A 12500-nucleotide genomic window follows, 5' to 3' on the forward strand; every position below is an offset into this window, starting at 1 on the left:
TTTATTCAGTCTTGACGAATTTTGATGCGAAAGGACCATTTTAAAGTATGGGTGTTTGAGAGTTTGCTGTTTCTAGAAATTTTATAGCAGCGGATTCTGCCCCATTTCTTTAGTTTTTGCTGTGATAAATAAAGGGCCATACCTATATAGGCGTCAGTGAAATCCCATCAAGTGATGTGGGCTTTGAGGTAACATTTCTATTGAGATGCAAGTAGATTATAGCAGACCAGAAAAAGACAGTTTCAGGGTCGAAGTAGGTGAGATTAAGTAGTGTTTAGTGTTATTACAAATTCACTGTTTGCAGGCAGTAACGCAAGTTCTCTTGAAAAATGATGAACCACAGTGTGCGAAATTCAGGCTCTATTATAACTCGAGTAGCATTTACACATGCCAATTTTCTTCCGTTGTAAGAGTTTCTTGTATTAGATAAAAAAGTAGAAAGGAAATTAAGCTTAGAAGTTCTTGTGTGCGCTAAGTTTTTCGTGTTTACATGGAGAGCATAATAAAAAAGTGGACAAGCTTCGCTTAAAGATCAGAAAGAAAACGGTAAGATTATTCGAGACATCCAGAAAATAGGAAAAGCAAAAAACCAAGTGAAAAGGCATTATGAAAATGATCAGAGTTCTTTGAACCACCGATAACAATAGGGATGGAGGAGGCTTATAGGACCTTTTGCTGGACTTGAAGTTGAGTACCCAGAAAAAAAAGTTAAAATTTACCTCTCAGAGAGAAGCTAGGACTTTCACATTCGCTGTTTCTTGAGAATTGCCTTTAGATTACAGCATGAGATCCTCAAAGCTCCTGCTAAAAAAAATTCATTTGCTTCTCGCTTGTTGTGTCAAATGTCAATTAAATTTTGTTTGAACTAATCAGGGCAGAATATCACTATACAGATCATGGTCATTTGGAATATACCAAAAGTTCTCTAAGAATGTGAATGATAATATTTATTCACACTGCTTATCTCTCATTTCTTACTGCCTCACTATGTAACCTATGTTGCAGCATCTTCTACCGGTCCATACCTTAAAAAATACGCATAGCCCAACAAAAGCCACTGAATATATCACTTAGTCCAGAAGCCTCTAGATGTGTTTAAGCGCACCCAAGGTCAGGACTTTTCTGTCCTGAATTTTATAATTACTTTGATCTTATACTGCACCAGAAAAATAATGTTGAACCGTGTGTGGGTTTCCAAATATATATATACTCTAATATTTCTTTCTTTTCTCGGATCTCTTCAAGAAATGCTAACAATAGTATATAAAGAAAACTGTGACTGTCAGAATTTCTTTAGCGTATATTGTATTGTCATAGAAGTTGTAGATTTCCGTCACTATGAATCGTTAATACCCTCTTCCTTTATTTTTGCAGGTGATGTGTTCGTTGCCATGGTGGAAGGTGTGTTTACGTCGTCAGGTGGTTTCGGTGTCACAGTCGTGAGGCTTCAGTTATGACGCCTTCCCCCACCATTCACAGCAACATGACTACTGCCACGACCATGTCCCCACCCAGAGCAGTCCCAAGTGCCCGCCATCGGGACCCTCATCGAGATATGGCTAAATCACTGCCGAGGGACTACGGAGCCTCTATGAGAGACCTCGGTTCTTCCCTCACTTTCAGTCCTCGGAACTTATGTCAAGCATCCAGGGGCTTCGCCTCCCATCGCGACCATCTGGGAGGGTCGTGGGATCAACTGGACAGCCCCAGAGCGCATGCAGCTCCTTTGAGGTCATCATGGGATCACTTAGGTCCCAGCTGGGACCAAGGGGACCTGTCACTCGAACTGTCCCGAGGACCAGATGCTCTCCTTACCCACACGCTCAGGCCCTCACGTCACGACTCTGCCAATACTCGGAAATTAGGCCAAGACGTCGTTAGCAACCCCAGAGGTCCCAGTGGGGACATCGGCAATGACCAAGAGAAGCTTGACGGAGAGATGGGTGACTTGGCCTCCCCTCGCGACTCCGTTGCGGGGGCGAAGGGTTTACTCAATGCTCCAGGACAGAACAACTGCTTCCTCAACAGTGCTGTACAGGTAAGATTTAATTGGCCTAAGTGGTTGTGCTTGTGATTGTATCTCATTAAAATAAGCCTGTACGAAAGGTCAAGGTTTTCTTGTGGACTTGAGACTGCAAGTTGTGAGGTTGTTCAACATTCAAGTACGTTATTTCTTGTGGCTTCTTTTCGCAAGTACTGGTATTTTTCGCTACCTAACCAAACTCACTCCCCTCCTCCTCCTCCTCCTCCTCCTCCTCCTCCTCCTCCTCCTCCTCCTCCTCCTCCTCCTCCTCCTCCTCCTCCTCCATTATTCTTCTTCGTCAAACTTAGGTAAAACTGTTTAACACAACAAAATCAACATATTGGATTTGTAGTCAAGTAAGAAGCTCAGATTTGCTTCCAGCGGGTATGCCCTTTCAATATCAATAGTATAAGTAATGTGAATTCCATAATGTAATGAACTTCCGCGCAGTTTAAGGGTTTCAGATATAAGTGTCAATAATTTATTATATGTGACCAAAGACGAAGTTCGCAAGAGATCGACACATTTAGTCTGGAAAGAGAAATGAAAAATCAAAGAAATAAAAATTTCTAATTAAATGTAAAGATCTGATCTAGTTCTAGGAATTTGATGCATAGCTGTATTATTTTATAGTTTATTTTTCATGAAACCCCTGTGCGCAGTACATTTTCATTTTATAAAGTTCCGATGCATGATATTAAATTTTTCACTATATTTTTCCGGAACAAAGAGCATCCATATTGCCTTTGTATTTTTTTCATATATGGTGGTAACCATGACGAATTCTGTGTATTATAGATGTAGTTTTTGTCTATTATTAGTTTGAAATGTGCATGCTGATATATATATATATATATATATATATATATATATATATATTACATATGTTTATATACACATATATACATATATATTCACACATATGTATACATACATATGCACGCATAAATAAAGGTAATGCCACGGAGGAAAATGAAAAAAAAAAAACGAGAAGTGCCGAGATCTTCCGGTCTTAACGACCTTTTACTTAGAGCAAGACTGATCAGAACAAAGAGAAACACAGTACAGGTAAGCATATAGTACAAACGGACATTACAGCATTAACAAAAGGTCCAATTCACTTTAAAGAAACGAAAAAACGGCCGTGGGCCAGATCAAAGATTTAAAAGTAGACACCATACATATTTGCGTATGCAACACACGCACCCACACAAGAGAAACATGCAATAACGGATGTTAGACAACAGCAACTCAGTAATGGTGGGAAGCCAACAGATAAGCTCATTTGAGAAAAGGATAATGACTGAAACGAGAACGCGGAAAAAAGGAAAAATGGAAGAGAAAAAAATCGCCACAAAAAATGATCCAATTACCTCAGATTTTTTTTTTTTTTTTTTTTTTTTTTTTTTTTTTTTTTTTTTTTTTTTTTTTTTTTTTTTTTTTTCAGACCTCGAGAATATTGAAGTAGGCGATCGTATTACGGTTGATCGTTCCAGCCATTTCATGCGGTGAAGTCGCCTTTATTGCATTCTCATGGCAAGGCTATTAAGGAGCCTAGGTCTCTGAAGGGTAGTGGGGGTTGTTGGGATGTAAGAAGCTGGGTCACGATAACAACGCTCTAGTTGTGATGTCAGTTAAAATGACAGTTACGATGGCACAATGGGGCCGGGTTCGGTGACTCCGCTGATGTCTTTTGATTTCGATTTTTTTTTTTTTTTTTTTTTTTTTTTTTTTTTTGTCGTTACCGCTGTTTGACTGCAAAGGGCGGAGGTATAATTTTTCGCTATGTTGGAGTCTCTCTCTCTCTCTCTCTCTCTCTCTCTCTCTCTCTCTCTCTCTCTCAGCTTACATATTCAGTTCACAGACTGAATGACCAGATTTCTACCTTAGGATTGTATCTGGGACTTAAAGAGAGAGGAAAAAGAAACATAATAGATGTGAGCGGTCAGTTCTCAGTCTGAACGTATGCCAGCATAATTATTGTACTGTAATTGAAAACGGAAGTGTATAGGATAATTTCTCTCTCTCTCTCTCTCTCTCTCTCTCTCTCTCTCCTCTCTCTCTCTCTCTCCACACACACACATATATCTATGTATGTATGTATATATATATATATATATATATATATATATATATATATATATATATATGCTATTAAAAAATCACAGTAGATGCACGTGGACTTCATAAATAAGCGAATACCACGGGAAATGATAGACAGGAATCCAAGCGCTTTCGTCTTTATTCAGACATCGTCAAGGAGCTACAGTAGCTCCTTGACGATGTCTGAATAAAGACGAAAGCGCTTGGATTCCTGTCTATCATTTCCCGATTGGTATCGCTATATATATATATATATATATATATTATATATATATATTATTCATAATTCATTCAGTAGTTAAGAGGAGGAATATGGCAGTGAGTAATGCCTATTACTTCTCTGAAACCTAGAGAAACGAATTATTTGACACACACACACACACACACACACCACACACACACACTACACACACACAAACACATTCACACACACAACAACTTCACACCCACACACACACACACACACACTATTCCCCTTCAGTTAACATATATGGAAATATATTAATTCCGACTCTGCCATATTCCTCCTCTTAACTATACTGAATGAATGATGAACCCTGCGTCTGAAACGTTGACATATGCAATTCCCTCACTTGAGTTCTACGTTAAGAAAAAGTTTCATGTAAAATATGCATATGTAAACAAAATGTAAATTATACATTATCACTGACCAATCGATAGGGTTTGTAAAAGAAGTGTGCAATTCCTGCTTGAATTTCTTGGTTTTACCAAACGTTTAAAGCGTTTACAACGGTCTTTGTTTTAGAAGTACTGTGGTAATAGAAGAAGCTTGAGTGACAATGGTGCTTACGAAAAGTGTAACTTAGGTGCCATTAGGGTTTTCCATCATCTACTTTGGCACCAGGATGCATAGAAATAGAGGATACGGGCAAAGTCCTGCATCATTTCTATATACCTTTGCTCAGGAAGCTGAATCGCTTGATTTAATTTTTTTTTTTTTTATAATATTTGAATTTAGGAAAGTTATAAAGTAGGATGTTGCTGTAATCATAGTAGTCTGCTGGCTCGCTTCAATATAACTTTCCTATTTTATCTTTATTCTTCCGTCGTCCCGAAGTGCAAAGGCACATTCCCATTTTGCGGCAGTCACAAGGCGATGGTATTTAGATTAATCGTTACTTGGAAAACATTGGGCTGATTTGGTCTTTGTGTGCCTTAAACACAGCTCGACCCTATGTCAGATGATAATCAGTTGGTCTTGACAATAAAATACAGCTTCCATTTGTTCTGGGTATACTATATTTATATATCAATTCAGTAGAGAAAAATTTGTGATAGGCGAGGAGGAATTGACTTTTACCGAGTAATTTAACAAATTGATAACAAAATTGGAAAAAATGTGGTACATATTTTTTTGTTACCTAGGATGTTAAGCCTAAATATCTCAAGGTTACCTGGGATCTCCTTGCCTCTGGCGAGACAAAGGAAAATTGGTCTACAGGTAATCTCTGTTGGGAATTTTGTTATTGATGATGTTTTCTGTGAGAAAATGGTTTTCAGTATAAAATTTGAACGCGTTGATACTCTACTTACTTATTATTCGTCTTAGTGAAACCTCGGAAATAACGTAGATTCAGATTTGAAGGTTATTCGTTTTATTATCAGAAGCCTGCTGAAAGTGAACACAAACTCTCACTAATGAGGATGGCCTTTCAATGGTAATAAAATTACAGTGGAAACCTCTTTCTTTGTTCCATTCTCCCTAGACCCCCGACCTTCTGGAGCCTGGAGGATGGCAACTGAGAGGCGAGGCCCTGTCCTTTGATCACATTAAGACATCAAAGCCATGAATGCCTTGTCTTTAGCTGCTGCCCTAGCAAACTGCAATCAGACTTTTTTTCTCTTAGAGTTTCATTTTTCTTTAATTCATTTACCAAAACAGACTTTTGGATGAAGACCCTAAAATGATTTGGATTATGGGATATTCTGCTGTTGCAGCTTCAATGGCAGGTGGAAGTGAACGGCATGTCTGCCTTTCTAGCCGTAAAACTCGAGTACGTGACATGGGCTAGCGAGGGGAAATTACATATCAAACCTTGCCCTCGGTGCTGGGTGCGATCTCGACGGACTGAGGGTAAGATTTGTAATCAGGTGGGTCTTCAAAGGTAGCTGCCTTTTTAAAGGTAGCGATGTTGTTGCTCTGTTTGTAGAGTTCCCTTGGATGGAAGGAACCGTTCTTCACTTATTTTTTATATCTGTCGAATGAATATAAACCCACAGTCTTCGGCCTTCGGTGTCTCTTGATTCTCATTTTGGATCCTTAGAATTTTGAAATAACGTAATAGCCTTGTCAGTTAAAGAAAAAAAAAAACTAAATAAAAAAAACTAAAAGAAAAACTGAATTCAAGCAAAATCCAAATAACTAATTTTTATTCTCTGTTTGCAGACGAGAATTGGTCAAGTTTCTTGATACTCTCTCTCTCTCTCTCTCTCTCTCTCTCTCTCTCTCTCTCTTCTCTCTCTCTCTCTCTCTCTCTCTCTCTCTATAGATGCGAAGTATATTTGACCGGTGATTTAATATTAAAAGTTCCTAGAATCTTTGATTTGACGTCTTTATTATTGTCATTATTGTTGCCTTTATAATTATTATTAACAGGTAAGGAGCCGTGCTGATCTTCCACTGAGGTGAAAAATGATAATATCCATTTCGTTATCTTGAACTGACAGCGAAATTGAGGAGGAACGAGAAAAATCTCGGACTGAGAATTGACGTTCACGGTCTGTTGGGCTCTTAATAATGGAAACATTTTTCACAGACTTCGATTAATTTCCATTATATGGTTTAGTTTCATAGAGCTGGTAGCATAGGTTGGGTGTTTCTTTCACACTTTCGTAACACATTGATAGTACAAAGGTGTTTTTCTTTCGCACTTAAGTAGCGCAATGGTTATTACATAAGGTGTTACCGCGCAGAGCGTTAGAATTAGTGCAGCAGGTAAGTAGAAAAATACTTGAGTTTGTGATACAAGCATGAAATTTGGCACAAGTGCTCATTTTAACCCCCTATTTTGAAAAATCTGGGTGTCCGCGCAAAATTTCTCATATGGCCACTAAAACATTATTCAGATATAATGTCTTCCTAGATAGAAGAGTTAATTGAAGATACCACCAGAGCCCCTACTGCTGTATATACCATTGTGATAAAGATGGCAGACAAAATGCCCGCCATGAAACATTTTGTTTGATAACTCTGCAACTAAGAAAGATAGACATGCAACTTTTATCCCTGCCTACATTTATAAGGCCAAAAAATCTGTTTCTAGCATTTCTATTGGGGAATTATCAATATTACATCTTGGAAAGGCACTCCATAATGCTACTGAAAAGTATACAAGCTACATCCTGAAGTTAGCCATACTGAATGATATTATCAGCAGAAATAGTCAGCTCCATTGACAGTACCAAATACCAGAATTGAAATTGTGGACTTTGTTGGCTTTTGTTTCGACACAACTCCTCAAAGCCCAGAAAGTCTTCATTAACCTCTTGCTGTCCTGTTCAGTAACTATTGTAGCAGACTTCACCATCTTGTAAAGATTGCAGGCATTGATTTGGTGCATTTGTCGTGTCCTAGTAGCACCTGAGAAATAAAGGAATCTGCAGTGCAAGAAGAAGCAACACCTGCTTCCACTAAGGCACCAGTCCAGCCACTGTCCTTGAGCAAAGAACCAAGGGACCTAAGGGTAACCATTTCGATATGGAAACCCTGTTTTGCCAAGGCATAGACTGGCTGGTCTGCTGTAATGACATGACAGGTAGTTGGCCTGGGTTCAAGTGTGCAACAGCATCACTCACTTTCTGCATTACATGGTCCCTGAAAAGTGGCAGCAAAGAAGTGATGCTCACTTCAAACTCTGGTTTTTTTTTTCCTGTGATGCAAGGTGAGCTGACTGTGTGAGGTTAATAGTCCCATCTACCTCCTCAGTGACCAAGACATTATCCAGCCACTCATACTATAGAGCCAGTTGTTGCCCTAACAGGTGGTGTTGGGTTCTTGAACTTGAAGGAAGCAAAAGGGATATTTATATGAAGGAATCAGTTAACTCAGGTACAGATTTTACCCTCTCTGGCCCAGACTGTACTGTCTGATGCTCTCCCCCCCGTTTGTCTTTGGCAGGGTGCTGGAATGCCAAAATGCTGGTCCTATGAAATGAGGCAGTAGCCGTGATTGATGAAGGGTTGTGATTGATGTGTCCACAACCACAGTGGTAAACAACCCCTTTCTCAAGACAGGTGGACAGACTATATCCTCTTCCACATACTTGGTGCCAGTGGCATCTCCCAGTCAGGCTGATAACTCCAGCACCCTGTCATAGGAAACACTTGTGCCATGATCATGAAGCATTTTTACCAGCCTCTCTTCCTGGTTTTGGCTTATATATCCATGGCCATGAGTGTTGATGTACACTTACCCCTTCCTTCTGTTTTGAGAAGTAGTTGTACAGCAGGAGCTGCTGAGCAATAGTCAGGTTTGACTTTGATGAGCCAAACCTTAGCTGTGATTTTATGTCTACTCTTGTCTGAGATGGGGTTAAAGCTACATCTTTCTGCAACACAAGCAGCACACCTTCCTCTCGTGTGTGCCTCTAATTCAGGGAATTCTGCTAATAATATGTCCTTTAATCTTGTATTTACAGTGGGTGAGGCAATGCCCAATTGTTCCAGGTGCTGCTGGTATAACTGGGATATGTCTGCAAGAACTCAAGCTGGTTTCAGTGATATGATTAACAAACTGATAGAACCAGTGGATATACATTTGCTTCTCTTCTGTCACATTATTCTCCCTCAAGATTTCCAAGATGGGACCTCTCCCAGTGAGACTTACAAGATGGTATTTCAGCTCTTGTGTAATTGCATCACCTGCACCTAGTTTTACCAGTAATTTACCATCATTAAGTGTGTGAGCACACACATATAGTCTCCTGTTGAGATTTATGGTCATTACTTGTCGAACATCTGATACAGGTGCCACATTTTCACAAAAATGCAAGCTTCATTGTCATGACTCATTTGATGCTGTTAAGTATGCTTTTCCTGTGGTTCACTGCCATCAACTATAGATCTTTGCTTTCTTTCATAATCAAGTTTTGTATTATCAAACATGACCCCACAGCTCTTGTGGTATTTTGCCATGATTTGTTGCCATGTTGCCATCTTGTTCAGGATTATGATGAACAGAGGCCAAGAGTGAAATTAGACCTTCATGTTTCTTGTCTTCCTGGCAAAGACAACATTAGCTCCAGTCGGTCTTTATTTTGCCTGCGATTGAATTTACACTTGCCATCTTGAGCTCTTGACCAAGGCCGAGGGGCTATCCTTCTACCATCTTGATCTGATATGCGTATTGATGTATGGGATACAACTAAGTTTGAACACCCTACACCTAGCTCGATCATTCATCCAGTGCCATTTAATTCCTGTGTGATCTGTACACCACCCAGGTAAGTAGGCTACATGAACAAACAATGTAGAACGCCACTTACCCATGGCTCAGTTCTCCCGCGCTGGCACCCGCTGTTAATTGAGGTGCGGCTCTCTAACTAGATCTACCAGCTATACTATATACTTTCTAACAGCCAGCTAGTTGATATGGGGCTATTAGACAGCATTTGGGACACTAAACTACTAAACTACAACCAAGCAAAGCTAGATACAGCGTAAGTAAAGCAAGATTAGCCGACACTGAACCCCATGCTGAGGTACACAGCTGTGAAGTCAACAGTGCGCCCCGGTTGTATGCTGACAATCAATCTTTTAAACTAAAATTAAACTTAAAACCACCACCTATATTATATACAGACTTGCAAACTATTATATTGAACAGGAAGACATTTTTCCAAGCCTACTGAATCCTGAGACGCAATTATTTAAGGTTTTCGGCTGCCATATTGGATGCCATCTTTCTTTATATATGATATATGATGAAATCTTTAACAGAAACACATTTTACTTTTGCTTAGTGACTCTGCCTAAAATGTGCATAACCTAAGCAAATGCATAAAAACATGACAAGGGCACATGAGTCCCATGTTAAAACCTTGACTAGTGGCCATCTGGAAAAACGACAGCTATTTTGGAATTTTGAGTGGACATTCAGTAATTTCCAAAAAGTGGTCTGTGGAGAAGATATGTACCAAATTTCATGCTTGTATTATTAACTGAAGAATGTCAGTGAAAAATGATTTTATCTGCTGCACTAAATCCCCAAAAGGAAGGGGAAGTACCTACCGAGCCTCAAAATGTAATCCCAATGCCATAATGGACTTTGTTTTAGTAAAGATCTCGCCTAGCAATTAACCCCCAGATGATTTATTTACGCTTTGTTCAGGATAAGTGAATAAGTTTTGCGTCTGATGTGTGTTATATCATGTTAATCAGTCGCAGATGTCGTTTAATTACCATATTTGCTTTTTTGTTACGACGCTCAGGGGTCAGCAACCTTCCATTTGCAATGGTTGCAGATGAAGAAAGGAATTGTTTTCTTTCATCCATCTTTCGACGTTTTTATCGCATCATAGGCTGTTAGTTATATTTTATTTACCTTCCATTACAATAAATGAAACATGTCAGTTCTTTGATTTTATATTTGTCTATGTTTTGATGCGGCGCAATTATATTTTTTCCGTTTTTTTTCACATTAGGATATTCCATTCAGTGAAAGCTTCCTCAGCAGTGTAATACGATTGTGTATATGAAGAAGAATTTGTGCACATAGATAAATTAATAAAAATGTTACAGGTTTTGGAGGCGTAGCTACTGCCATGACTTCGTGGTCTTGACAGAAACACATAGAAATACAGAAGTCAGGCTTTGATCTGGTGATGATGCGTTGACGCACATCAATAAAAGATTTATGGAGATGAGTCAGTGTTAAAAGCCCCTTATAAGGTGATGATGTGGTCCAAGGTGCCAGTGGACCAGAACAAGACGGTCGGGTAGTAAACTGACAGACCACTCTCCCTTCCCCACCCCCTCACCTCCCTGTCCAGACTCCCCTAATTCATTCGTCTGTTGGATTATGTTGAATATATCGCAGAAAACATCTTGAGAGAGAGAGAGAGAGAGAGAGAATGTGCTTATTTTTATCTAAAACGTAGATAATTTTTTATGCATAAATGTATATGTGTACAAAGTCAGTAAAACTTATAAAATCCTATTTATTAAAAGTTTTATATACAGTTGGGCGCGTTTAGCGCCTGGTATTATTGAGTGCTTAAAAGAAATTAACTTAGAAGTAATATACTCGTCTGTTGAGTTAAAAAAAAAATCCAGAGCTCCACATTAGGTCTCTTATCCCTTTCAAAACCTTATCACAAATAAGGGCTGCCTTTAGGCAAGAACTCGTCCGTATCAACAGAGTTCGAAATGTTGCAGTCCTTTACTAGAGTCCTCGTTTGTAACAGAACAGAGAGGATAATAAGGAAAGCTGTTAGTTTCTTTTCTTTCTGAGTAGTATGTGCACTGTGTATCGCAGGCGTAACGTATGCAAGAAAAAGTAACGGAATGATTAAAAAAAAAAAAAGAAAAAAAATGGTGCTTCAGCACCTGGGAGGAAAAAAAAAACATCATTTATAAGAATGACAACTATCAGATCAAAGAGGAAACGCAACAACCACTAAACTATTCAGCGGACAAGCAAATGGTGGATTCCGTAAGATCTATAGTCCTTGGCTCACCTAATGGGAGATCCTGAAACTTGCATAGTACCCAAATTGTATGAAATAAGAAAGCCCTCAGAAAGATGTCGTGGAATCTACGTACTTCTTTCTTTCCTGTAACTTTTATATTTTCCTATCTGTATTGAAAATAATCCTATCTTGTGGAGAATTTCTTCTGCTGTTCGATACTGGAGGATCATGTTGTCAGTTGTTAGCTGAACATTAATTTTTAAAACATCCTGTATAAATAAATTGTAGATCTATCTCTCTCCCTCTCTCTCATATATACTACTCCACTATATACGTTTTACATACATACGTATTTACATACATACATACTACATACATACATACATACATATATATATATATATTTATATTATATTATTTATATTTTTTATATACATACATACACATATATCCATTTATATTTATATTTATATTTAATTACATACATACATATATATATAATAATATATACCTATATAATATATATATATATATATATATATATATTATATATATATATACTATATATATATATATATATATATAGGTATATTATATATATAGCACGTAGCCGATCTCTCGGGGAAACAAAAATCATAAAACCAGTGTTTGATGTTTAGCTTTCAATTGCTTTTGGCTCTGCTGACCGAAATACTTGAATATATATCCGGTGACCAGTCGCATAT

At 38.3% G+C, this 12500-nt stretch overlaps 1 protein-coding gene across 1 annotated transcript in view; it reads left to right on the top strand.

The window, feature by feature from the left end:
* LOC135220570 (uncharacterized) overlaps positions 1–12500 on the top strand; it is a 488990-nt gene that overhangs the window by 132112 nt on the left and 344378 nt on the right. Inside the window, exon 2 of the mRNA XM_064257813.1 lies at positions 1375–2038. Within this exon, the coding sequence (XP_064113883.1) occupies positions 1454–2038 (585 nt within the window). The 5' untranslated portion in view covers positions 1375–1453. The remainder of the gene's footprint in view (positions 1–1374; positions 2039–12500) is intronic.

The sequence above is a fragment of the Macrobrachium nipponense genome, chromosome 2, assembly GCF_015104395.2.
Source record: "Macrobrachium nipponense isolate FS-2020 chromosome 2, ASM1510439v2, whole genome shotgun sequence".
Taxonomy (NCBI): Eukaryota; Metazoa; Arthropoda; class Malacostraca; order Decapoda; family Palaemonidae; genus Macrobrachium; species Macrobrachium nipponense.